Source organism: Falco biarmicus, chromosome 3 (genome assembly GCF_023638135.1).
Source record: "Falco biarmicus isolate bFalBia1 chromosome 3, bFalBia1.pri, whole genome shotgun sequence".
Taxonomy (NCBI): Eukaryota; Metazoa; Chordata; class Aves; order Falconiformes; family Falconidae; genus Falco; species Falco biarmicus.
Window position 1 is genome coordinate 48776851 of NC_079290.1, and position 25602 is coordinate 48802452.

The window sequence follows — 25602 nt, forward strand, 5'->3', positions numbered from 1 at the left end:
CACTGGGATGTGTTCTACCCTTGTTGAAGCCTAAGGTTTATATTTTTATTCTGAGAATCTGCAGATGATATTATTGTTGTCATTAGGGCTTCTGTATTCCCTATTGTATTTAATAGTTAATAGTATAAGATATTGCAGGTTGACCATTTGTTCCTAGTTCTGGTAGATGTGAAGATAGTAATGGAAGAGGACTTCAATGCACGCTTTGCTTATTCTGTCAAGCAAAGCTTGCAAACAGTAAATTTATTATGTGAAATCTATTAAATAACAAAGCTAAGAAATTTACAACTGAAGTGCAATCTTCTAGATGCATCATACTGTAACTTAAATTGAGTTTCAGTCACAAAACAAAAATCTTGAAAATCACAGGACACAGGCAGTTTGCAGTGTCTAAGGCCCTGCTGTGCTTGATTAATTTTTTTTATAGCATTTCAAAATGGTACTTTACTGAATTTCAGGTGCATAGAAATAAATGCATGTGACTTGGCCTGCAGTTAAAACTATTATAGCTATGATGAATCAGACTTTAGCTGAATTAACTTAAAGTGTATATTCCATGGCAGTGTAGAAAAGTATGTCGTCTTAGAAATAGCAAAAAATGGTTTCAAACACTGATCATGAATGTACACTTTACAGCAGAGTAGGCACTGGGACTTGATCTTGCTTAATAATTCATATGGTAATGAACAAGAGCTGTTGATAATGAGATTTAAATGTGTTATCTAATCACAGTTAATTGGAAAATTGATTTGAAGGTAAGTTCTTAGCTTTTGAAGAATCAAAAGCTCTGAAATTGATCGAAATTACTTGGAAACAATTCCACAAAGGTGGAGAAGCTTTATTTAATCTTTCCATTTGTTTACAAACTGTTGTTACTCATGGATGATTATGGATGGTTATTCTAACCATTAGTTTTTCAGCTGAAAATTGAAGGATCTGATACTACAGTATCAGTTTAGGTGCTATCCAAGGTCTAGAGCCAAAATGACAAAACCAGGGAGTGATGGGAGCAGCATGGAGGGGAAAAAAAATCAACTCAGGCTGCGATGTCTTGCATTCTGAAAAGTCAGAATGTTGCTTTTAAATAGAATGTGCCCTGTGTTACGCTATACCAGGAGTCCTCAAACTTTTTAACCAGGGGGCCGGCGCGCGGATGAAGTGGCAGGCAGTCATCTGCGGCTGCTTGGTTTCCCCCCCAACCCCCAGCAGGGGGGCGGTGGGGTGGGGTGGTGGGGGTGGAGAGGTTCTGTAAATACCAGGGGCCAGACTGAGGACCCTGGGGGGCCGTATCCGGCCCATGGGCCATAGTTTGAGGACTCTGCACTATACTACTTCTACACTCTCACAAGCAGAACAATTCTATGTTTTTAGTATGTTTAGTAGACAACAGGGGGGTTTTTTTGTGGTAGAGCTTTTTGTAAACCACCTTAGTTTAGTGTATTAATAGGGACCGGATTAAACTGATTTTTTTTTTAGCAGTTTTAGCAACAAAATAATCCTTTTTTTTAGTAACAATTATTAGGAAAACTAGAATCAGTAGGCTGTTAGAAAACAAAGCCTATTTCTTACTGGTTACTTCAGGGTTTTGTATCATCCAAACTTGTGTTTCAGCCTTTTCAAGTAAAATTACATGTGGTCTGTGTAGGACTTTTGGATAGATAGATGTATTTAGATGTATTTAGAAATGCTGCATTTTTGAAACTTACTAGAACATATCTCTGAATTTCTGCAATTTTTGCCTATATTTTAGTTTTACATGTCTTGGACTATTACAGTTAATATATCGTGACTTTCTAAGTTCTTGTTTTGCCTGGTAATTTTTAATCAATTTAAAATACTAAGTTTTGCCTATCACTTCGTTAAGTGTTTGTTTCATTGTTTTTTGTAGGCCTCCAATAGTCAAGCATCACCACAATCTGCTACCACACCAAGGATGGAAAGTACAATAGGAACTGCAATTGCTACCTCTTCGAGAACTCCTCCATCACTCAGTCTTCAGGGTCCCCTCTGTCCTCCTGTGTGTCCCCCAGCTCCATTAGAAGAATTATCTCCAGACAGCATTGATGCTCATACATTTGATTTTGAAACTATTGCCCATCCAAACTTGGAGCAAGCTCTCAAGCAAGGATCATTGGACTTGGATTCATTAGCAGAAAGTCCAGAATCTGACTTCATGTCAGCAGTAAATGAATTTGTAATAGAAGAAAATCCAGTATCTCCTAATGTAATAAGTGATCCACAAAGTCCAGAAATGATGGTGGAATCTCTTTATTCTTCAGTTATCAATGCAATAGACAGTAGACGTATGCAAGATACAAATTCTTGTGTAAAGGACGTTCCAGCAGAAAAAGCATCTGTCAGTGTTTGCGTGGAGAAGTGTAGGGTTATTGCCCAAGACTCAAAGGTACATTTAAGAGGTATAAAAGAGGATCTTTGCCACTTTAGAACACTTGTACAAAGAGAACAGTGTGACTTTTCTAATTCTTTAAAATGCACTTCGTTAGAAATAGTAAATACTATAGAGAAGGTAAAACTTTCACTTGAAAAAACACTAAAAGATAAACATCAAAAAGAACTACAGTCTTTGAAAACTGAATATGAAAGTAAAATTAATAAATTATTGGAGGATGGTGAAGAAAATAAAAAGAAGATTAAGAAGTTAAAAGGTGACTTATTAGGCCTTGAGGAAGTTCTTCAGAATAAGAATGATGAATTTGCAATGGTGAAAAATGAGAAAGAAGCTGTAGTTTGCCTTCAGAATGAAAAAGACCAGAAATTACTTGAATTGGAATGCCAAATGGAGACACAAAATTGCGAAATTAAGGAACTGAGGCAGTCACGTGAGATAGTACTTGAAGACTTGAAAAAACTTCATGTTGAAAACAATGAAAAACTACAACTTCTGAGGGCAGAACTTGAGAGTTTAGAGCAAAGCCATTTAAAGGAACTGGAAAACAACCTACAAGCCAGGCATTTACAGGAATTTGAGAAGCTGCTAGCTGAGCACAAGGACTGTTTAGATAAATTAAAAAAAGAGAACCAATGCAGACTTGAACAAATGCAGGAATCTCATGCGGTAGTTGTTCAAGAGAAACAACAACAAGTAGAAGAGTTACGACTCAAGGTTTCAGATCTGTCTGATTTGAGGTGCAAATTAGAAGTTGAACTTGCCCTGAAAGAGGCAGAAACTGATGAAATGAAGCTTCTTTTGGAAGAAAGCAGAAACCAGCAACAAGAGACCTTAAAATCTCAGATTGAAAAGGAAACTGAAAGTTTAAGGAAGGAGATAGATAGATTAAACAATAAAATACAGATTAACAGTGATGAATATCAAGTGGGCTTATCAGAACTAAGGACTCTGATGACAATTGAGAAAGATCAGTGCATTTCTGAGCTAGTAGACAGATATGAAGAAGAATCAAACTTCCTTAGAACTGAACTAAATAAAGTAACACTTCTTCATACAAAAACTTCTGAGGCAGAAAAAAGACTTTCAGAGCAAGTAACGGAACTACAAAGTAAGTTAGAGTTGGAAGTGAATGCCCTAGAAAAGGAAAAAACAGAAAAATTATTTCTCTGTGAGCAGCAGGAAAAATATGAAGCTATTATCCATAAGCTTAAGGAAGAGAAAGAACTGTTAGTATCTAACCAAGAACAAGACAGGCAGTTGCTCATTCAGAAGCTCAATTGTGAAAAAGAGGATGCAGTGCAAAGTGCTTGTAAAGAGTTTGAATTACAGAGGGAAGCTGCTGAAAAAGGGCTTTTGGAAAAAATACAGCAACTTGAGATGCAAGTAAACCGGAGGTACTGTAAGAATTAAGTTACTGTGTTTTCCTAGTATTTTAAAGTAATGAATATGGTATATTAGTGATGTGCTGTGTACTAAGTAAAACTTCTCTGTATTTGTGATGGTGTTTATCTGGGTTGGTTTCTGTATTCGAGTTACTTCCATTTTATAGATAGTGATAGTTTTGTGTCTGTAAAAAAAAATTCAGTTTCTAAAATAGCTTATAGAGTATCATTACAGACAGCAATGAAGGCTTTGTATTTCAGTTTTGCAATGATACATTGAAGGAATGTTTCCAGAGCATGTTCCTTGAAATTCTAATTTTAATGGTCTTGGCCTCTCTCCTTTCCCATCCATTGCTCTGGTATTAGCGCTGTGTGAACATGCAGTGGTTAGCTTTTAGGCTGGTAACTTTCTCTTATTGGCTAAGTACATAATGCTTCTTGTTGCCAATGGTGGCATGAAAATGTGTGTGGGAATATATGTATGATTGACTGGGAACTGTCCCATGGCCACCTGGACTTTCTGTTGACTTTAGCTGCCATGGTTATGTATTTCAGGGTCTTCAGTTTGAGCTTCATAAAGAAACACACATGGGCAACATAATTCCAAAGAACATTCTAACATTGTTTTTCCATTGTTGATTTCTGTAGTGATTTTCCATTTAAAAAAAAAAAAAGAAAACATTTTCCTTTGCCATGAATGCCTAGCATTACTCTTTCTGACTTCTCTTACCTTATCTACTTACTAGTTCATAATGCCTGTCAGCAGAGCAGATTATGCTGTTATGGAATGGAAATACTAGGATTTTTATATGTGGCTGATGCTTGGAAACTAGTCTGTTTTGAAATGCTAGAGTTTGTAATTTATGTTCTTGTAGCGTGAAGGAATGCAGTGGATAGATCTTGTTTGTATAATACTCAAACAGATCATTTTTTCCTAGGTATTATGATATACCAAGTATGTGAAATGAGTATGAAGAAATGGACAGATAAATAAAATGGACAGAGTGGGCATAAAAGCCAGAAGGGTGCTACAGAACATGGATACAGACTTAAATTGGAATTTAACTTTCAAATATCGATGTCATGTTTAAAAAATAAAGGGGGGGGAGGGGAGGTTATGCAGAGTCCAACACATGTGCAGAATTCCCTTGCACAGTGCAACAGAAAACTGAGTATGTTTCACTTGAATTTTCCACTTCAGTCCCATTACCTAAGGATTTTTCATATGTGAACATATACATTGTTAAATGGTGTTGTATCATGTCTGTGTTTTGTATGTCAGTGTCCAAAAAATACATCAAGATAATAAGATAGGGTTTTCGAATTAAGATTAGGATATAATGAAACTAAGAACTGCCCTTCTGAATTGAAGAAACTATTAATGAAATACGGTGAAATGAGGAAAGAAAAAAAGATAAACTATGTTCTTTTCCTTATATATGTATTAATGCACAGTAAGAGTTTTAAAAAGTTGAGTCAACAGAAAAAGATGTAGCTCTGTCATCAGACTTCTTAAAAATCCAGCATCTACACAACAGCTGCACACAGCTGTGTGTATTCTTATATGAACAGGATAAAACAGATAATATTTCTTCAAAATACATTGCTATCTGCTTCAGTCTAAAGTGTTAGTAGTTTGTTATGAATTCTGTCAATCTGATTTTGTGTGATGTTAAAATATGTATCTGCTCCTAAGGCTCCTCTTTATGTCTTTAATCTGCTGGTAAGGTTTTTCTCTGGGAATGAAGACATGCTGTGTTTTCTCTCCAGAGGGCATATATGTTAAGTGAATCTGTCTTAATATTTCAAAGTCACTGGTCTAGCTGTTTGGATTTTGAGCTCCTAAACCCCAAAGTTATGTCAGTAATCTGAGTTCATTTTTTTTCCTTTGGTTGTTTAGCAGTTAACTTGTAAAGGCACAAGCCAGCTTTTTTGTCATGTGTCTATATGCTTGTCAGATAAATTTCCTTTTCTGCATGAGCCGTGTTACATTAGCTGTCTAGAAGGCATTCACAGGGAGTTGAACTGTTAAATTTGACTCAAGTGTTGCATTGGTATCAGAACTTAGTTTTTGAACTTAGGTGAAAACTAACAAAAATATTTAGAAGTGACAAAAGTTTGTGACCCGTGCATTGCCAACATGTGAAAATTACTGTGTTTTGGTTATAAATGTGCCTGAAATTCAAGTAATCATGATTAGGAAAGATAATATAACTGCAAGGCATTTGTTACTCTCCTATTTAATCTTTTTACTGTATGTAGTGTGTGCTAGCCAAGATTAACTGAAAAACACAGTTTCTGTAATGACTTCTGTTAAGTGGTTCATTGGTTAGTTAAAAGATACATAACATTGTAAAGAATGTTAAAAATAGAATAGGAATCCTGACTGCTTTGAAAGACACCAAAGCTGTATTTTAGTTTTCAGCCTTGGTATTATGCAGCCACTTCTATCAGACCATCATCAGTGGTGAAGCTTCCGTGTAGAGAACATGTGCTGTCTCATGCAGCTAGCCTCAGTTTAGAAATAAATTGAAATTTAATTCAGCACAGAAATGCTTTCTCAGTGGCACAAAAAAGATTTGCCTGGGTGTTTCATAACTTGCTTTCTTTTATTTATGATTTCTGGAATGTCAAAGGTTGTTTTGCTGCACTGAGTACTTCAGTTGGCTTTCAAAACTTTTATTTACACCTACTTACAGACTTTTTGACTGCTCAGCTACTGCTTAATAGTTTGTATCTTCAGCATGTACCCAAGTGGTGGAACAGTGCTGGTGTTGCTAAATACATCCTTTGTCATCTTAGAGTAGTACTTGCAGAGGAACCGTGATCTCTGAAGGAATGTGCTTTTGGTGTCTTGAAAACACTGAACATTTAGGCATTGTAATTATTGCCATAGATGTCAAGACCTTTTCAAATTAAAGCTGTAAACCCAATACTTAATACAGTGACCAGGTTTAAAAGCTGGTAATGTGCTAGCTTCCTGTGCAGAGTAACAGTATCCTTTACTTGGCTGTCATCTGCAGTCAGTAGTCCAGGCAGCCTGAGGGGCAGATGGTACCTGCTTTGGTTTAGTGCAGCTAACAGCTCTTTGGGTTTAGGCTGATGTATTAAGTTGGCATTTAGATTACCTGGAGTAGTATCAGTGATTTTTTTTTTTTTTGCTTGTAAAGTAAGGTGCAGGCCTACCTCTTTACAGTTCAGACAGACTTAACAGACTTAGCCTGTACTTGCTTAACTTGATGGGGAGAACTGGTGGCAAAAACAGAGGTAGGTGAGTATGTGCTGGATCGTATGGTAAAGCAAAGACTGTAGAAATGGCTGGAACTGGTTGTTTCATGGATGTCCAAACTCCCATCCCATATGCAGTGATCAGAATTTTAGGTTCACTGCCTCCTCTGCAATTCAGTTTCCTTTCATGTTATCTGTACTGAATCTTTCTGGTTTCTCTGAGGTTCTGTAGTCCTTTGTCTTAACAGAGAAGCTTTGCATTATGAAGCAAGGATTATTCTTGGGGCATTTTTAGCATTAGGAGTTGTGCTTGAGTGTTAGTATATTAGCACACAATGTTTTGCTTTCAGCACAGCCCATCTAATATCAGGAGACCATACCTTCAGGCTGCTCCAACTAGAGAAAACCATTAACACATCTATGTAGATGGAGAGTTAGGTTTGGGCGATCCTTTATATTAAATTTGATTCTGTTGTAGAGGAATAATAACTTAAAATAATACAGTTTTTTACAAATGTTGCCCAACCAAGGGATTTCTCTATCCTAGTGTTCTTCAGTGGTGGTTCTTGATAACTCAAGCCAAGACACAGAGTGTAGTTAAGGTTTTGTTTCAGTAATGGAAAATATTTGGCCTACATAACATTGCTTGTTTCAAGAGCCATTTAAAGTTGTTTTCCTTCCTTTGTCGATGACTGTTGATGTTTTCTTAAATCACTACTACTGTCCTCCAGATTCTGCAACCCATAGTTCTGAGTTTCATCTCTGGTTTCCTTATCGGATTTATTGCTGAATTGCTTTAATGATGTGATAGTCCTGGAGGCTTTGCATTTTGACATGCTAAGAATCTTCAGGGAGTTGATTGTCATAGTTTCTCGTTTTACCGCTTTCTACACCTTCCATTAGTTAGAAAAGTGAAAACAAACACGCCTCCCCCGTCAAAAATCTTCAAAATTAGAGCCAGTGTTGTACCCTAAAAATCCAGAATGCCAAAGAGAAGAATTTGGTGAGATGGTAATGATAAAAAGTAGTATTGAAGATTGGTAATGACTTAATTAGAACACAGTATTAAATATTTCAGAAAAAAATGTCTGTGTGTTTGCTTACTTCACATATTCTGTATATGCTGCGAATTTAAAGCCTAAACATTTTCTTTTAAGTCCTCCCACTGAAGCATCGGCTGAATCCAGCTTGGTTGCTGAACTTCAAGAGAAGCTTCAGGAAGAAAAAATGAAGTTCTTAGAACAACTTGAAGAACAAGAGAAGAGAAAGAATGAAGAAATGCAGAACATCAGAACATCGCTCACTGCAGAACAGCAGGTAAAGCTGATTGTATTTTATTACTTTTGCTCCCATGGCAGTTACGTGTTCTTCTGCTGTTTTGAAGTTATGGAGCTGGTTTTTAGGTTGTTTGGTTTTTTGCTATGTAACCCTTGCGCATTCTAAACTTGCACTATTATCTGGAGCCAAGAGATGATGTGGTAATGGAATCCAATACTTAAGCATTTAAAAAAAAACAACCCACCACCACCCTGAAAAAACCCACAAAAACATACAAAAACCCCCCTACTCACAAAAATAAAAAATTGCACCTTAAATATCGCTGAACTGGGCAATCCAGATTCAACTTTTGTTATTTGGTGACTTCTTTTGCTTAAGTTGTTAAGGTAGGTGCTGTAAGTGTTTTATGCATTAATCTCTTGAACTCCAGAAAGGTACTGGTTAAGTATAGTTTTAAGTTAACAACACAAAAGTTGTGGGCAACACACAACTAATTAGGAATGCTTCTTAATGGCTTTTAAACTTTATTAGCCTGGGCAGGTAGCATTTGATGTTCAACACAAATGTTACATCGTACTTAAACTTAGAAACTTTATGTACTCCACATGTTGATACAAAAATATATTGCACTGGATAAATAATTATCTGTGTCCACATACTTCTCCTTTCAAAGCATCTTGAATCTCTTGGATTTTATAGATGAGTCTTCAGTTCTTAAATTAAATCTGTTAGTAACAGCTATTATTTACAGTTTTGTTGCATTTAAACACTAGAAAAGGATTTTCTGTTTTAAGCACCTGTATTTACTTTAGCTATGGTAGGATCAGATAAGGACAAAGACAGTGTAGTGATCAGCCAGTTTGGTGAATGAACTCTATGAATCACGTAGTGCAGAGAGCAGAAAATTGCAGACAATTACAAAAGAAGGAATATTTTTGAAATTTTGAACTGCAAACATTAATACCGAAGTGAGGCTTACATAGTAAATCTAATGGGAATATTTCATATGTTATAGTGCTAATCATAAGATTTCTTTTTCCATCAGAATATGCTTTAATAGGCCATTTTCCTCATCTAATATTATTCTTCATTTATGCAGCAGAGTGTGGAAGGGAAGGTTCTTAAGGCATTAGCAGCAAATTCCAAGGAAAGATGGAAGCTTTTATTAAAAAAAAAAAAACCAACACAAGAAAACAAAACAAATCCACCATGAAAACAAACAAATAAAAACAACCTTTCCCAAAACTATAAAAAAGTTGTATCAGTTTGTGCTGAAACCTTGCTGGACTGGCTCTGCAGATCAGTGAACATGCTGGGTATTTAACCTCACTGTTGATGTTGGTTTTTTTCTCAGTAAAATTATCTTAGAGGTGTTAGTTATGCTTGTGGGGTGTGATAGTTTTGTTATGCAGATGTATACCCAAGGCTGCTGTGCACTGTGTAAGGTGTGTAGCGTGCCAAATAGCTTGCATTTTGAGACTGAGAGTTGATAGGTGCAGGCTAAGACAGTCTTAAAACTCACAAAAATAAAATTGTAATTTAAAATATCCTTTTAGTGGATGGTTGGTTGTATTTTTTGTCTCTTCAGCACAGCCTTAAGAGTAAAGGGTTGAAGGCATAGTGGTTAATAGAAGGACTGAAGTGGAAAGATTTGTCTGACTGATACCAAAGGATATGCTAGGTTCTTATGGTCAGTTATTCAAGCTATTAGCCAGGATTCCAGTATGATTTCTGCATTAATGAACTGTTTACTGAGGAGTTGATGCATGACTTGAAATGTATTTTTAATTCAGGTTCAGTATATTATTCTAGTTTTGTTACTAATTTTTTATCATATGTAACGTTTTGATGTAGTGCAGCTTTGTCTTAATAATTATAATCCTTAAAGTAATAGTTTTTAATATAAAACAGGCAACTGTTGTACATTAGCTGGGCTATAAGCACTATGTTAAAAAAATAAACCAAAACCATGTAAATTACTATTTTTTTGACAATGATTTCTTTTATTATTATATGTGTGTGTACTGGGCTTGAGGGAATCAGAGGGATAAACTTAGTTACACAGACCTCAAAACAAAGTATACAGAGGTGGTGTCTCTTCACAAAAATAATACGTAAACAAGTTTAATTGCTTGTTTAATTATAATTTGGGAAACTGAAATGTGTGATCTTTTGTACGTTTTTGTTCTAGTGAAGTATTTTGTGTTATATTTATGCAGTACATTTCTTATTTCAGTAATACTACTTTCTGTTTTCAGACCAACTTTAACACTGTTCTGGCAAGAGAGAAAATGAAAAAAGAAAACATAATTAATGACCTTAGTGACAAATTAAAAATGCTTACGCAACAGCAAGAAAAAGATAAGGGTAAGAAAACTTCTGAAGAAGTGTTCATCCTTTTTAATAGGACAATTCCATTCACTACAGATTGGTTCTGATCCTTAGTGCTGCTGTAATTAAAAAGCATGTTTATTCACTTGTCTCATAGATTTGATTGAAACACTTTCTGAAGATCGAGCTCGCTTACTTGAAGAGAAGAAAAAGCTTGAAGAAGAAGTTAATAAACTGAGAAGTAGTAATTTTTCTCCATCAGCCTACTCGGCAGCAGCTTCAGAAGTTTGTGGAGCCTGCGCAGCTGATATTCCCACTGACACAGACAGATTGGTTTCTGACATTGCAGCCGAAGGGAGAATGGATTCCGCAATGGAAACCAGTATGATGGCTGTGCAGTAAGTATGGGACGTTGTAATAGAAATATACAAAGTGTGCTCTCATTCTTTAAATGTGTGGTGTTGGGTGTTGTGAAGGGCAAGTGAGTATGTTTAACACACCTTCTGCCTTTGTTCTTGCTAAAAATAACCTTTTAAATTACGCATACAATTGTGATGTCATGATGATCAGAAGTGTGTGGTTTTGATGACTTAGAGGTATGCAACTTAAAGGCAAAACTCGGCCCTACAATTATGAGATGAAAAAATAATCCAAGTGTATGAAACATAAGTGAAACAGGAGAAGAACAGTTGTAATGGTGAATGAGCTGGATGGCTGTATGTTATTGGCATATTTTTCGAACAGTGGCTGGCTCTCATTTAAAGACAAGAAGTTTATTGTTCATGTACATGTGTGCTGTAAGATAGCATAACGGCATTCCTTGATAAAAGGGAGGCTGTGATGGGTATGCTTGGTGGAAGTTAGGCTGAATCCTCAGGTTTCCAAACAAATAATGGGACTCAGGCTGACCAAGGGGCCTTGTTGGACTGATGTTTTGTACTATTGGAGAGAAAGACAGGTATTCAGCATCTCTTTGTATAACCTCTGAATCATCAGTACCATCAGCTGTGATGTACTGCTGACTTACTAGAGGGCAGTGATGGGGCTGGGAAAAAACTGCAGTGATTTAAACTAATTTACTTGAAAACAGCTAGGGAAGCAACTTACGTACTTCAAACTGAACTTTAAGATCTGTTCATTTGTGTTTGGATCTGGTTAATGCTGTGGATTTACAACAGATTCAGTTAGCATTATGTTGATATTTCACTGATTATCACTCTTTTTGTATGGAGGTTTAATTAGGGGCTAGTTTGTGAGCAGGTGTCTGAAGGTGTGCTTGAAATACTGAGGTGATTATAGAGATCAGAGGCAATTGGTTTCTGCAGCCATCAGCTTCACTGTATTCCCTATTTTGGGTGCCCTACAATAGCAGTGCGCTTTGTTATTGGCATATAACACCTTGCCTAGTGAGTTAAGACTCTACATGTAAAGCTAGTAGACATTTTTTAAGTCTGGTTTTAGTATGTGACTATGAAGTCTTCTGAACTTCAGTAGTGCTGACTGGCACAAAGTTGTCCTGTTGGTTGTTGTCAGGAATCCAGCTTACTGCAAATGTATTTTCTGTGTTGTTCAGTAAGGACTACTGTAAAAACATACATCAAGTTCATAGCCTTGATTCATATTTCAAATGTACCTATAGTAATTTCGTAAAAATTTCTGAATAGTAAAGACTGTCTGATACTCCAGGAGAAGGGTTTATGATGATACATACAAATATCCTATTTTTTCCTATTTTTTAACAATTTTTGTATGTTTCTCTTAAATGTAAAATGTTAGACTTAGGAATTCTGTACTAAAATATGCATGTTCTATTATATTTACTTTCTGACTAGAACAAGACAAAATGAATAGTGCGTGATGCGTATGCATTGAAATAAGACTCATTACTAGAAGGTACTCGGCTATTATCATGCTTAGTGCAGTATCGGAATCCTTTCAGAATGGATTAGTGGGAGAGAATTCAGGCAAAAAGGGTAAAGAAGTTTTGTCCAGCGTATTCAAATTGCTTTTTTTTAACCCCATGTAGAAACTGAGGAAAACTAGGAAAATTTAAGTCTACAGTATGAGTATGTGCTGCTATAGCAGCCTAAGAAAACTGAAATAATCAACATTTGGGTTTTTTTACTGATTCATGAGAACTGTTCTTCATGCTAACACTTTCTACATCTTTGTGGTGGAAGATTGCATTTCTTTAATTCCCTTATACTAGTAATGCTCGTTTTAAGATCCTTTCCTACCATGTCCGATTAAGGAAATCTGGATTTGAACTTGAAAGCACAGCCACATGGAATGGTTTCTTTTATGCTTTTACACCTGCAGTAGTTTATTAAAAGACTTTTAATGCATACATTATGATTGCATTGTCACGTATCCTCTCTTCTCCTCATCCTCCCGTAGACTTTCTCATTTGTGAGGTTCCTAAGTATCACAGGCTGTGTCATGTTACCCTGAATAAACAGCAAGCCTGCTTTGTTCTAGTTACCTCAGTGCAATGAGATGTTTTGGGAAGACAGATCTCGTCACCTTGTTTAAAAGAAAACAGGAGTTCTTATTACTGAGGGTTTTCAAAACATCTGATTTATGCTTCAGAACTGTACAGTGTAATGTTGAATTCATTTGCATGGAAAAGAAGCTTAAAATCCAAGATTAATTTTATTATACCCCTAATATGATTAAAGGCTTCTTTTTGCTCATTAAGAAAACTTATCTGAAGAAACTGGCTGCATCTTTGAATTACCCATTTGATAAAGCTTGCAAATGTTTACCGTTTTTGAAAGGAAAGCAGAAAAAACAGACTGTAAGCTTCTGGTTGTTACCCCTTTACCTACTTTCCTCCCTATTGACCTGCCTTTTAAAAATACATTTTGTGTTAGGTATTACTCTATGTTCTTAAGAATTTTTTTATTAGTATGTTAGATTATCTTGCCACGCTTCAGTGCTCTGCTTGTCACAGATAAACAGAAGAAATTAGCAAGTTCACATTGATATCTTTGTACCAGAGAACCCCATGGCATGGAAACTTTAAACTACAAAGATTAGGAAAATACGACATTTCAGAGCTTAACTGCAATATCACGAGTGAACTGCCAAAGCAGCGTTCGGAGCTGTATCTTTCATCCTGGTGTTTCAAAAATAACACAAAAAATGCAGAAACAGCCCCATGTAACTTTATAACTAACCAATGACTGAAAACTTGCTGTCTTGTTGCAAGAACTTCCTTGGGTTTAAAGGGGGGTGGGGGGTGTGGAAAAAATCCCCCAAAGCCTGCCAGAAATGTTGATGCTGACTCTTAAGGTATTTTTCAATGCTGTTCCCTCTGTGCTAGCAAATAGTTGGCACTCACTGAGTGAAGATGGGGGCTGTGGTGGGTGGGAAAGATAATTTTTGATCATGAGAAGAAGTTTCATTTTTAACCTGTCCATTTTCTTCCTTTTCTTCCAGTGAAAATGTCCATATGTCTGAAGAAAAACAGAGGATAATGTTGTTAGAAAGAGTGAGTAGACTGATTGTGAGGTTAAGTGTTACAACTAAGTACGTACAAGTACATGTATGAAGTTGTGCTGTGGTTAGTTACGCACTCTGATGCAATATAGTATCTGCAAGGCTTATAAATATCATTCCAGAGAATGATTTTTCATGATACTCATTTTGGAACAGTACAATTCATTGAAATATTTAAAAATAAGTGTTAATACATTATACTTTGCCTAGCTTAAAGTTTGTTTATTCTGTTTATGTAGGCTTCAGAATGAATGAGTCATGTGTAATACTACTTCTTAGGAGTGACAGTTCATTGATCTAGGGAATTTTCTGTAGCAAAAAAGTTTTGATAAGTTTTTTCAAATTAAGACATCCAAAGCAGCTCGACAGAAATTAAGGTTGACTTACCTGTTTCTCTTGGAAATGAGTAGTTTCTCCTCTTTGGCTGCTGTTACCTAGATCATTTTAATTGGACCTGGAGTGCATTATAATCTTGACAGTATTACTTCTGTAAAAGGTGAAATAACACGTGCTTAATACTACCATTTTTTGAAGTAACTGTCATGCCTTTACAAGCTAGAATTATAAGTTTCTCTCTCACACCCCCCACCTCTCCCAAATACATTCCTTATATTTTCACCTCAGTTAAAACTTCTATTTTGAGCATAGCTTTTAATGTACAGTGCGTAATTGAACCTTTTTGATGAAATAAAAGTTGTTATTCTTGGTAAAAGGCGCTAGATTAACTCTCAGTAGTTACATTGGAATCTTTCAGATTCCAGTAATTTTAAACTATTCGGTCATATCTATCCATTGCAGCTGCCTTTCTTGCCTTCTCAGAATTGACCTTAAAAAAGAAGTGTTTGGCTTTCAGCTTTCTAGGATCAGTTAGACTGAAATTTGTAATCACTTAGAGAAGATGAATGTCATCTTAAAGGATTGTAGCACTGTATGAGGCAAGTGGCTGGATGTTTCTGAATAGGAGCACTAACATGCTTTATTCTGTCATCTGCTTACAAAGGATAGATATCACAGGTAGAAGCTGTAAAATAGTAATAAATTACATTTTGTTTGCTGTTCTATCAGTGAAATGTTTTTGTACCTTAAGGAAAAGTGTGAGTATGGAGATGAGCATAGCTTAGCAGTGGGCTTTATAGCACTGGTAATTGCTAGACTTGAATTTTTTTTTTAGATGGCTCCATTCAAAAGATGTTTTGATATAGTTTTAAAACTGAAAGCTGTAGTAAATACGTATATTTTGTAAGTAGTCTGGCTCTGGTCATATCAAAACCTTTTTAGACAATTTATACTGTATGAGGTGTATTAATTGGTTAATCAGATAAGATTTTTTTTCAGACTTTGCAGTTGAAAGAAGAGGAAAACAAGAGATTAAATCAAAGACTGGTAAGTATTTGTGCAATGTATGTTTTTAATCACCTGAAAAAATAAGAAAAGCTTACTAAAAATGTGGAGGTTTATTAACTTGAAAAGTGTTTAAAGTGTTAAGACAAGTAGCATGTAAGTGTAACCTAGTAACCTTTCAGAGGTACCTCAACTTAGCAGTCTTCTCATGGAAACGATTCACAGGACTGTAGAGAAAGAAACTTCTTCCCACAGAACACGGAACATCCAGGCTTGGGGTAGGGGGAGTTAATTTCAGTGGCTCCATGGCTCAGTTTTTCAACAATAGTAGATTGAAGGCCAGTTTATAAGAATGTTAAATATACCTGCACATTAAACATAATTAGTAGTGTTAGTAAGAACTTAAAGATTGTGCTTGGAAAAGTGCACCTGTCATTTTTGTGAGGCATGAGACTTGAATTCTTCCTACCAGCTGGAACTACAAACAGCCATCATATTAAACACTGAAGTAATAGTCAGTGCCTATGGGAGAAAAAAGAAGAGTGTTTACTTCTCCTTCTGCTTACCCACAGTTTATCCTTACTAACAGGTCGCAACCGTGAGTCTTAACAAAAATTGCTGTGCATATGGGAAACAAACACATCCTTTAGCAGTTTATTGCTTGAACTGGCCGTGGAGATCTCACTTTAAGCGACAGGTTGATACCTAGGAGTTTGGTAGGAACTGATACCTGTGTAGTTGCAAGTAAGATTTCTAGCAAAAATGATTGATAGGATCTCAAGTAGGAGCTGCCACTTTTCTGTTTGAGGTAAGACTGAAATTTACCATGTAATTTACTCCTGCTATGTATTCAGGTATGAAATTGCAGTATCTTTCAAATGCTTTCCATTTCACATTACACTTGTATATAATAACCCTGACTAGTGCAGGGCATAAGAAAGGATTGCAAGACACCTAAAAGCATATTTGATAACAGGATTTTTCTTATTCAGAATGTCAGTGAAGTGTACAAAAGGTATTTCAGGCTAGCTTTTACAGTAGAACTCCAAACATGCTGGACGTTCCTCTAAACCTCTCTGTAGATTTCCTGAATTAAACTCTTAATCTCTTGTCATCTCAGAGTAAAGTGAAATTGAAGAAAAGTGTTGTGCAAGACAAATACAAAAATATGTTATAATTAATACCAAGCCTTTGTAAGAGAAATTGGCAGCTCATTGGTGTCTAACGCAATTCAAATTTGGTTTCTAAATGGGTTCTAATAAGAACATAATATCTTTTCAATTTGATACTTGAAAATTGGTTATTTTGTAGATAAAATAAATCTTATTTCTTGTCTCTTCATACTTCTTTCTCCCCCCTTCCTTCCCAGTACATTTCTAAAACTGAAATACACTTAAAACACATGAATATCAATATTTAATTCTATTGAGCTGCTTCAGATAAGGAGCCCAGAAGGGGTTCTGCACAGTAAAAGAAATTCGTTTCAGGACACTGGCTTGTGCAGAAAAACTTGTGAGTTACCTCTGCAAGCAACAAAAAATAAAAAGAAGCTCCTTTTCATACCAGGAATGGTGGTATTTGGGTTTTTACATGAATTACTGAGAAAGGGAACCTTTTTTTCTGTGTAAACGTTACATAATTGAGCCTTTGTTTGGTCTTAGTGATTTTGACTCAAGTTTTGTTCAAGAGAATGCTGCTCTGTCTGTTACAGTAAACTTTAGGTTATGTGACAGTCTGTAGTAAAACTGAGAGATCATACAGAGTTCAACATCCAGAATTTAATTGTAATAAACGTATTTAATCTCAAGTGTTTTACCATCAGCCTTTTTTAGAATGCCAGTGTCTTCTGTGTTAGGGTGCACAGCTATATCATAGGTCTTGTGTATACTCAGAAGAAATCTTCAATGGCACTTATCTGGAAAGCAGTTTTAAATAATGAGGGAGAAGTCAGTTATGTAAGAAATTTCATAATGGCAGAAAGGTGTGCTGTGTTCTTGAGTGAATATAAAATCTGCAAGAATAGACACTGTTTTGAAGTCAATACTAAATTATTTCTCTTAACCGTATTGTTACCTGCAATATACATCTTATCATAGCTTGCCAATGCTTCATGGTGTTTCTCTTTTTTGTATAGATGTCCCAGAGCATGTCATCAGTATCCTCAAGACACTCTGAAAAAATAGCAATTAGAGAGTAAGTACATGTTAATTTTCATATGAACAGATGGATATGCTTTCAATAGGTATGTAGTTAAAGAATGTCACAGTCCTCCTGTTCTTGCTGTGTGGTGAAAAGATTTATAGGCCATCTGTGTAGTTTAGCTGTCAATTATTGAACCATCCCAGCTGGCTTAATAAATAATAAACAAAAAAGGCCTTTCTGAATTCTGTGTGTTGGTGGCTGTCTTGTGTTCTGTGCCTTTCTTTACATGGTTCATAAGAATACTCCTTCATGGGATTTCTAGAATCCTCCCAGAGTTTTCTTTTAGATTACTTTTTTATTTATCTGTAACCTTCTTGAAATTGTGCTAAGAAAAAGTAGAAGGAATCCTGTTCACCCTGAATATGCATAGTGTTTCATTATATTTCAAGAGAAGTTTTACCTTTCTAGAGTCTTCAAAATTTTTGGCTTACCTTGACAGAATGAAGTGAAATAAACTCAAATATTCTGTTATATATTATTGTGTTGGCAGTGGCAGCTCCAGGTAGAATGGAAATTGCTGGGAAAAAAAGTATTAATTCTTGCAGAATATGAAAGCTACAGAAAACTGTTCTTAAGTAATTTATTGCTCTGATACTAAATGAGTAATATAAAAAATCTTTTTGCAAAGAAAACCAGCACCAATTATTCCTTTAATGGTTTCTGAATTACTAACCTTGTTGCAATAAAAATGCAATTTGCTGTATGTACAGAATCAGATTTTCCTGTTAGCCTCTGAATATTCTGGTAACTGTCTTTGTAGTCTCTTGGTAAGTGAGGAAAATACTGTGAAAGAAGAATTAATCTGTCCAACAGAGATGTCTTTAAGTCAGTGTAGTCTGTTGTCATAGTAAATCCAGGCCGAAAAGCTTGGATTATTTATTTAATCTGAAAGTGAACTTCAAAGAAGATGTAAATTTCTCTCTAAATGTACCTGTTTACCTTTGACTATATATCTGGAGTTTGCTTTTATGGAGAAGAGTGTTCCCCTGCGCCACTTCCTCCCCCATCTTCAAGAGCAGTAGTAATACTTTGTTTTGGAGCCCTCTCATGGTCTAATGCTTAATTTGTAGCTTTTTTAGACTTTGTTTCATTAATGGGCAAATAATTTACTTCCAGCACATTTGCACTGTAAAACAGAAGTTGGAGACAGAAAAAGTTCTCTGAATATTGTGCTGTATCTTGGTATTAGAACGTGGTGGCTTTTTCTGTTATCCTAGTGTCAAAAAGAAGCGGCTTTTTGAAACTTCTCATGTAATGTCACTGCTGTCTGTCTTTTGCTTTTAACCCTTTCATGATGAACACTTCATCCCTTCTTTGTCCCGTGCCCTTAATTTTGAGATTTGAATAGCTACATAAATGTTTTGCTGTATTTTTCTGTGTTCAAGTTGACTTCAGTTTAAAACATCAAAAGAGTGTTTTTAAACACTGGTACACTGATCATTACCATAAGAATAAAAGTAATATAAAATTCTATTTATGTTTTAAAGCAAAACTGTCAGTTCTTCTGAAAAAATATTGAGTTGATGGATGTAGAAGAACATTTCAAAAACAGTTTTTAAAAGGTAAAGTTTTCTTGACTTCAGGAAATACAAAATATATATGAGTTGGCATAGCAGGCAGAAACATCTGTGCTGCTGTTCAACTGGGTCTCAATCTGTGCAGTACTTGGGGAAAAAACTGTAGTGTAATTAATGTAGCTTTAAACTTCTATGCCTTTTTAGTTCCCTGATTATTTTTTTTTTTCCAGTTTTCAGGTTGGCGATTTGGTTCTCATTATCTTGGACGAAAGGCATGATAACTATGTATTGTTTACTGTTAGTCCAACCTTGTATTTCTTGCACTCAGAATCTCTTGCTGCACTGGATCTCAAACCAGGTGAGTGTGGTAAGTGTCAGATTACTTCCAATTATTATCTACTTATGCAAACAACACTCTTAAAATCACTTACTGTTAGAAAGTCATAAAAATGTGATAATTGAGAAGCATGTAAGATAGCTATCAGCTGTCTTTGTAGCATTTGCTATTTGTTCTGATGCTGAACATCTTTCAGTGCAGGACATTTTAAATCAAAAATGTACATAGACGTTGATGTTTTGGAAGAATAGGGAAAATATCTGCATCTTCAAAGTAAGCTGTTAAAAAAAAGAGAGAAAATGCCGATTTTGTACACACATGGAGTGTGTTAATGTGGCTATGGGGAAAACGTTCTGATCAGGCTGCTTAGCTGTTTGGTAGCACGAATTGTCTAGGTCTCAGGCATATTTTTATGTGGGTTTCTGCTTCCAATGTCTTTTTTGATGAGGAAAGTAAATACAGAACTCAAGGTAACATTTCTGTCAAAACTGCATGCTCTCTTATTTTTTAATACCTATTTTTGTTCTTTGAAGATTGTCTTTGAATATTTTTTTCTTTAATCTTCCTCAAAGTGACTGGAATTTATGAACCCAAATACACATCTGAGATAACAAAATGTAGACCATAGTATATGGGGATTTGCAAGCAGTGTTTTGGCTGATAAAGTTTTTCCACCCAATTCAAATGGTGTTTAGCATGGCTCATAAGTTTTCAGAAAACAGTTTCTGTTTAATCTGCTTATGTTCAGGTTGATGGCACATTTGCTTTTTTCCCTCCCTTAATCTTCAGGTTTTTGTATTGACTGTTTTTGGCACCTATGTAAACTTTGTTATTTTTCCTCATTTTAAAAAAAGATTACTACTTCAATTTAACTTATGTTTTGCACTAAACTGTGAGCTGTGTGAAATAGATTCAGGTAAATATCTATATCACATGTAGTATTCTTGCAAACCCACTCACGCTGTCAACTTTGCAGAGATGTCTAAGAATGTGCATCAGAAGGAAATTTTATGTATTTATTCTAATTTACCAGTAAACATTTCTATATGTTATTGCATGTGCAAAGCTGTCAACTTACTTTCAATGAACAGGATCACTGTAGATGTCAGTTATGATGAAAGATGATAGCTCATAAATAATTGTGGAGTCTCTAGAAGACCGCCAAGCTCTAACTGAACTGAGACTGCTGAAGGATCTGTCCCATGTGCTCTGTGAAACATATGCAAAGAGCTCCTATCTTACAGATGTAATACATTCTGAACTGCGCCATTAGTAGTACATATATAACTGTGAAGTATGGTTGATTTTCTTACTGTTGGTTTACATATGTAAGGTAAAAGCCATGTATGTCAGTCTGTATTTTACCCTGGGTACACAATTCACTGATCTGTCTGTTTTCAAGTGGACTTGGCTTGCTCCACTCCTTATCACTTGCTAACCAGAGTTAGTCTCAAATTCAAGAAAACTGCACGTAAAACAAACACACAGACTTACCATTTGCTTTAGGAGCACATTTGTCTCTAGATCAGTGCTTCAGGAAGCCATGTCTTGATTCTATTACTGCATCAGGGAAGTGGGGAAAATGAAGCACAGAACACTAGTATCATTTGCAATAGATTAAAATTGTTGTGGACCTGGGTACTACAAATCATTGTTTTAAGGGCTGCCAAAGCATTGCATCTAAATCTGACCTTTTGTACCAACATGTACGTATAAAGTTAGTAATTCTGTAGATCCACCCACAGTATTGTCAGGGATCTGGCCTATCGTAGGTTGTCTCCGCCTACATTAAGAGCACTTAAAACGCTGTGACAACACTGAAATTGGTTAAGATTTTTGTCGTCCCTTATCTTCAGGATATGGGAGTTTTCATCTGCAAATGTAAGGAAAAAATCCCTGCGTCTTTCTCACTATCCTTGTTACATCAGTGAAGTCTGTCAGCAAAGAAAATAAAAAAACCCCAAGTTTTTGTTGTGATTTAAGTATTAGTTGTGGAGCATTCAGACCAGTTATGAATAATTTGCACTGGTTTGTAGGAGTATTAGGTAGGACAGAATCTGCTCCGCTATCAATAGCCAGATTAATCTTGAAGAATAAGACCAAAATTTCAAACTGGTTCTTGAGTGACTCATGTTCTAGTCACTAGATGCAGTATCTCATTGTCATGCTTAGAAAAGCATTGATTTTACCATTACGCAGAGCGTATGTGAGCTGTTCCTTCAGACTGTTTTGATTTTTTTTTTTCTTCATGCTGTGATGAGTGATAGTTACGAAAGAGCAAAGCAAGTAAAATGGATAGAATTTCTTGGAATACAAGACAAGTATGTTTCCTCACTGTTACAGAAATAGATACAAGCTGAATGTTTATTTATGCCCACTGTTGCTTTTCTGACCTGTCAGTTTATTATTGAGGTTTTTCGCTTTTCTCCTTTCTGAACAGTATTGAGTACTCTCAGAAGACTGCAACCAAAACTAGCAGCCTTGTAGGGCTTTAAAATTATTATTTATGCATAACTAATTTCCATCAGTAATACAGAAAAATAATCAAATGTTTCAGTAAGAGCAATAATAATAGCTGAGTACAGAAGACATTCTTTGAAATACTTAAGGAAATTCTTACTTTAAGATCAAACGGTCAAGCTTGGTTGATGAGAATAATTTTGAATCATTAAATGAATTAGTTTTGATTTGCTTTTGTCTGCTCTAATGTTAACTTTAAAAACAATTTAAACTGAAAAAACATTTTTTTATTGAAAACACCAGTGAACTGTCATGACATCTGAACTTATTTAACTCAATTTCAAAAGGGTTTTTGAAGAATTTCTGCTTTAAATGAGATAATTTTAGCAAATAATCTTTAACCATATTGGATGTAATATCAGGTTTTGGTTGTCTAAAATAATAAATATATTCTCTATTTAGCTTCAGGTGCATCTAGGAGACCTTGGGTGCTAGGAAAAGTAATGGAAAAGGAATATTGCCAGGCAAAAAAGGTAAGGACATAATAATGGAAAATCATCTGATGAGATTAATAGAGAAGAAGTTCACATTTAAATGTTTGTGAAAGTTGTGAAAACTACTCTCCGCATAATAAGCGAGATGAAAGTTGTTCTAGGTTCTGCCATTCCTGCTCCATTTTTCAGTCAGTGAATAGCAAGAGAAAGGAAACTAGAAAAAAGAGTGAGCGAGCAGTGGCTTGCGTAGTTGTGTCCATACAGCCCAGAACCTTGCCAAACTCCAAAGGGCCTCATAAATGCTGAGGGCTGGGAATCAGTTTCTGCTTAAAAAAATATAAAAAAAACCGGAACAATAATCCCACGTTTCTAATGTAACTTGATTTTTTTTTTTTTGTAGGCACAAAACAGATTTAAAGTTCCTTTGGGTACAAAATTCTACAGAGTGAAAGCAGTACCATGGAACAAGAAAGTATAACACAACAGAGGTTTAGTTTGTTCTGTCTCCATTCTTTTTTGACTTGTCCTTCAGTGCTCGTTCATCGCTCCAAATACCAGGCCATCTTTTTATACGGGGGTCATGTGACAAGATACATCATTGATGTACTGCTTTTACTTTTTAACAGGTCACATTTTAGAAACAAGAATTTCATCAAAAACTCTGGCCCTAACTGTTCCAGTTTTTTTACCCAGACAACTTTAGGAGTGTGGACCAAATGAGTTCATTTTCTCAAAGGGCAACCACATGAAACATGGTTTGTTTACCATGTTAATTGCCTGTTAAATATACATTAGCTTGTGTTTAGATGTTAAATGTTAGTTACCATTATTACCAGCATACGTCCTTTTGTGAAATCATTATCAAAGTACTTGCACTCTTTAACAGATTCTTTATATGTGTAAAATTCATCAACTATTTAAAGAGGAGTGTTCATTGCATGCAGATAATCATATAATTTTTCTTCAACATGAGTTTGCCTCAGTAGATGAATAAAAATAACTACTGCAACTTGTTTCATTACATGAAAATGCTCTTTAATGTTAAAAAAAAACTTGTTATTTGATAGACTGATTTTGAAAATCAGTCACAGTTAGATCTGCAATCTTCAAAAGCACTTTCGACGGATTGATCACACAGATTCTGAAGGGAAGACACCTGTGCTGTTTGTTCAAAGTGAAGCACTTGTTCTTCCCAACAAAACAGAAATCTTGTATTAATCTATTTAGAAAAATCATATTGATGAAACTGTATTTCATGGTTGAGTTTCAGGAAAAAACTCATTGTACATTAACCATACAAGAGTCATTTAAGTAACAAATTATTGTAATTGTAAAAGACATGTAGAATTTTAAAACAATAAAGATTTGAAACTGTATGTGTCTGCAGTATTTGTGTGTTTTAAATACTATCTTTAATTTCATGTTAATCTGTTGCAGCTTCTCTCTGATTCCTCCAGCAGTTTCATTACATAGAAATACCTGCATTTTCTGCAACAGGCATTAATTTTCAAAACATTCAGGGATTACAAGAATTACCTTAAGATAAAGGATTTAAGCAGGCACAAATTAATTTTGTCAGCAAATTAAATGGATAAATGACATTTTTCAAAATAGAATGTAGTCTTAGATTTTTTCATAAGTATAAAAAGATGTACTATAAGTATGTAGTCAATGGAAGGTGAAATTCTGGCTTCAACTATGAGCTTATGTCTAGGACTTAATCCATAGAGTTATTTAAATGTAATTTATCTTCAGAAGGTGTGGAGGAAGAAAAGAGATAAAGGGAGCACATGAAAATGTCAGTGCTTCAGCCCATATGTTGAAAATAATATTCTTCTAGACTAATCAGTCCACTTGAATACCCAGAGACTTATGTGTATGCTTTGAAATTTTGTTCTATAACAACTTTAAGTTCAGTTTTTTATGAAATGCATGGGCTTGTACTTGTATCTCACCTTTCAAATAAATAGAAAAATGTAAGACAGTTGATCTCTGACAAACAGAATGTCATTTTGTCAAGTTGCATTCATACCTGATTAAATTTGCTAGTTGGTGTACTGACTCTTTAAATAACAAAAAAATGCCCCTTGTTCTTCAAGAGCATTACCACAGCTGAGTACTGCCCAGTGTCAAATAGGTAAACAACACAGAACTATAGAACAGGTTTAAAGAAAAAAAAAAAAAAAACCCAAACCAAAAAAAACCACCCCAGTATCTTTTCTTACTGAATTTTTGGCCAACTACATGAGAATTCAGTTCTGTCGACAATTCAGTGCGGACTTGTACCTTTAGTCAACTGACTCACAAGTGGTTTAAAAAGATGCACATGTGGCACGATTCATTGCTTCTAATATGCAGAGTGTTTAGAATCCTTGACATCTTTTACCTTACTGACAAAACTTTCCCAGCCTCAGATAATCTCCCTACTGCTGTGAATATTGTGTCCTGCAGGGACTAATTGTCTCTTGGAAGTCACCAGCCTTTACCAAGAGGCACAGAGTCTTTATTTCTGGGAGGACAGTTACTCCTTGAGTAGCAGCAATGGATCTGTATAACAACATGCAATCCAGCACAACAATGTAAGACCGTGCTCTTCTGTTACTGAATAGTCTACTTCAAAGATAAGTAAAAGTCCCCCAGAATTTTCCCCGTAGAGGAAAGGATGTGCTTGTCAAGTTCTTCCAAGCTGGATAAAATCACAGGTTAGATGATGGCCCTACAGCACCGTGCATGTACAAGCAGCACTTATTTTTGTTCATATGAAAATGAAAGTGGTTTTTTGGATGCTCTAATCTCATTATGCACTAAGGCCTGTGTGTGTTGCTGCTCTGTGTGGATGACATACTGTGAAGCTCGTTGCAGGCTCTGGCATGGTGTCCTGAGCGCAGAAGTGAGGTGAGTACAGAACTCCATGCTGAGAATTATGGAAAGAAAAAAAAAATAATAATCTTGCATCTTTGTAAAAAATCTGAGTTTTCTAGTCTGTTTGTTGTTGCCCAGATTAAAAATATGTATTTAAGCTTATATGTGGACAGTAGCAGTGATGATCTATGATGCTATGAAAGTTGGCTTGATTTCTAGCTTAAGATAGACAAAGGCGTGACTGATGTTTATATAATTC

At 35.5% G+C, this 25602-nt stretch overlaps 1 protein-coding gene across 4 annotated transcripts in view; it reads left to right on the forward strand.

Annotated features, from left to right (window-relative positions):
• RB1CC1 (RB1 inducible coiled-coil 1) overlaps nt 1–23490 on the forward strand; it is a 77496-nt gene extending 54006 nt beyond the window's left edge. For 3 of the 4 annotated variants that reach the window (XM_056331015.1, XM_056331016.1, XM_056331018.1), the window contains 10 exons: nt 1889–3804; nt 8178–8337; nt 10557–10665; nt 10787–11027; nt 14071–14122; nt 15466–15513; nt 17606–17664; nt 19421–19557; nt 22450–22520; nt 22882–23490. In XM_056331015.1, the coding sequence (XP_056186990.1) occupies nt 1889–3804; nt 8178–8337; nt 10557–10665; nt 10787–11027; nt 14071–14122; nt 15466–15513; nt 17606–17664; nt 19421–19557; nt 22450–22520; nt 22882–22959 (2871 nt within the window). In that variant the 3' untranslated portion in view covers nt 22960–23490. The remainder of the gene's footprint in view (nt 1–1888; nt 3805–8177; nt 8338–10556; nt 10666–10786; nt 11028–14070; nt 14123–15465; nt 15514–17605; nt 17665–19420; nt 19558–22449; nt 22521–22881) is intronic. The other variant, XM_056331017.1, reaches the window with a different exon arrangement.
• The last annotated feature ends 2112 nt before the right edge of the window (nt 23491–25602 follow it).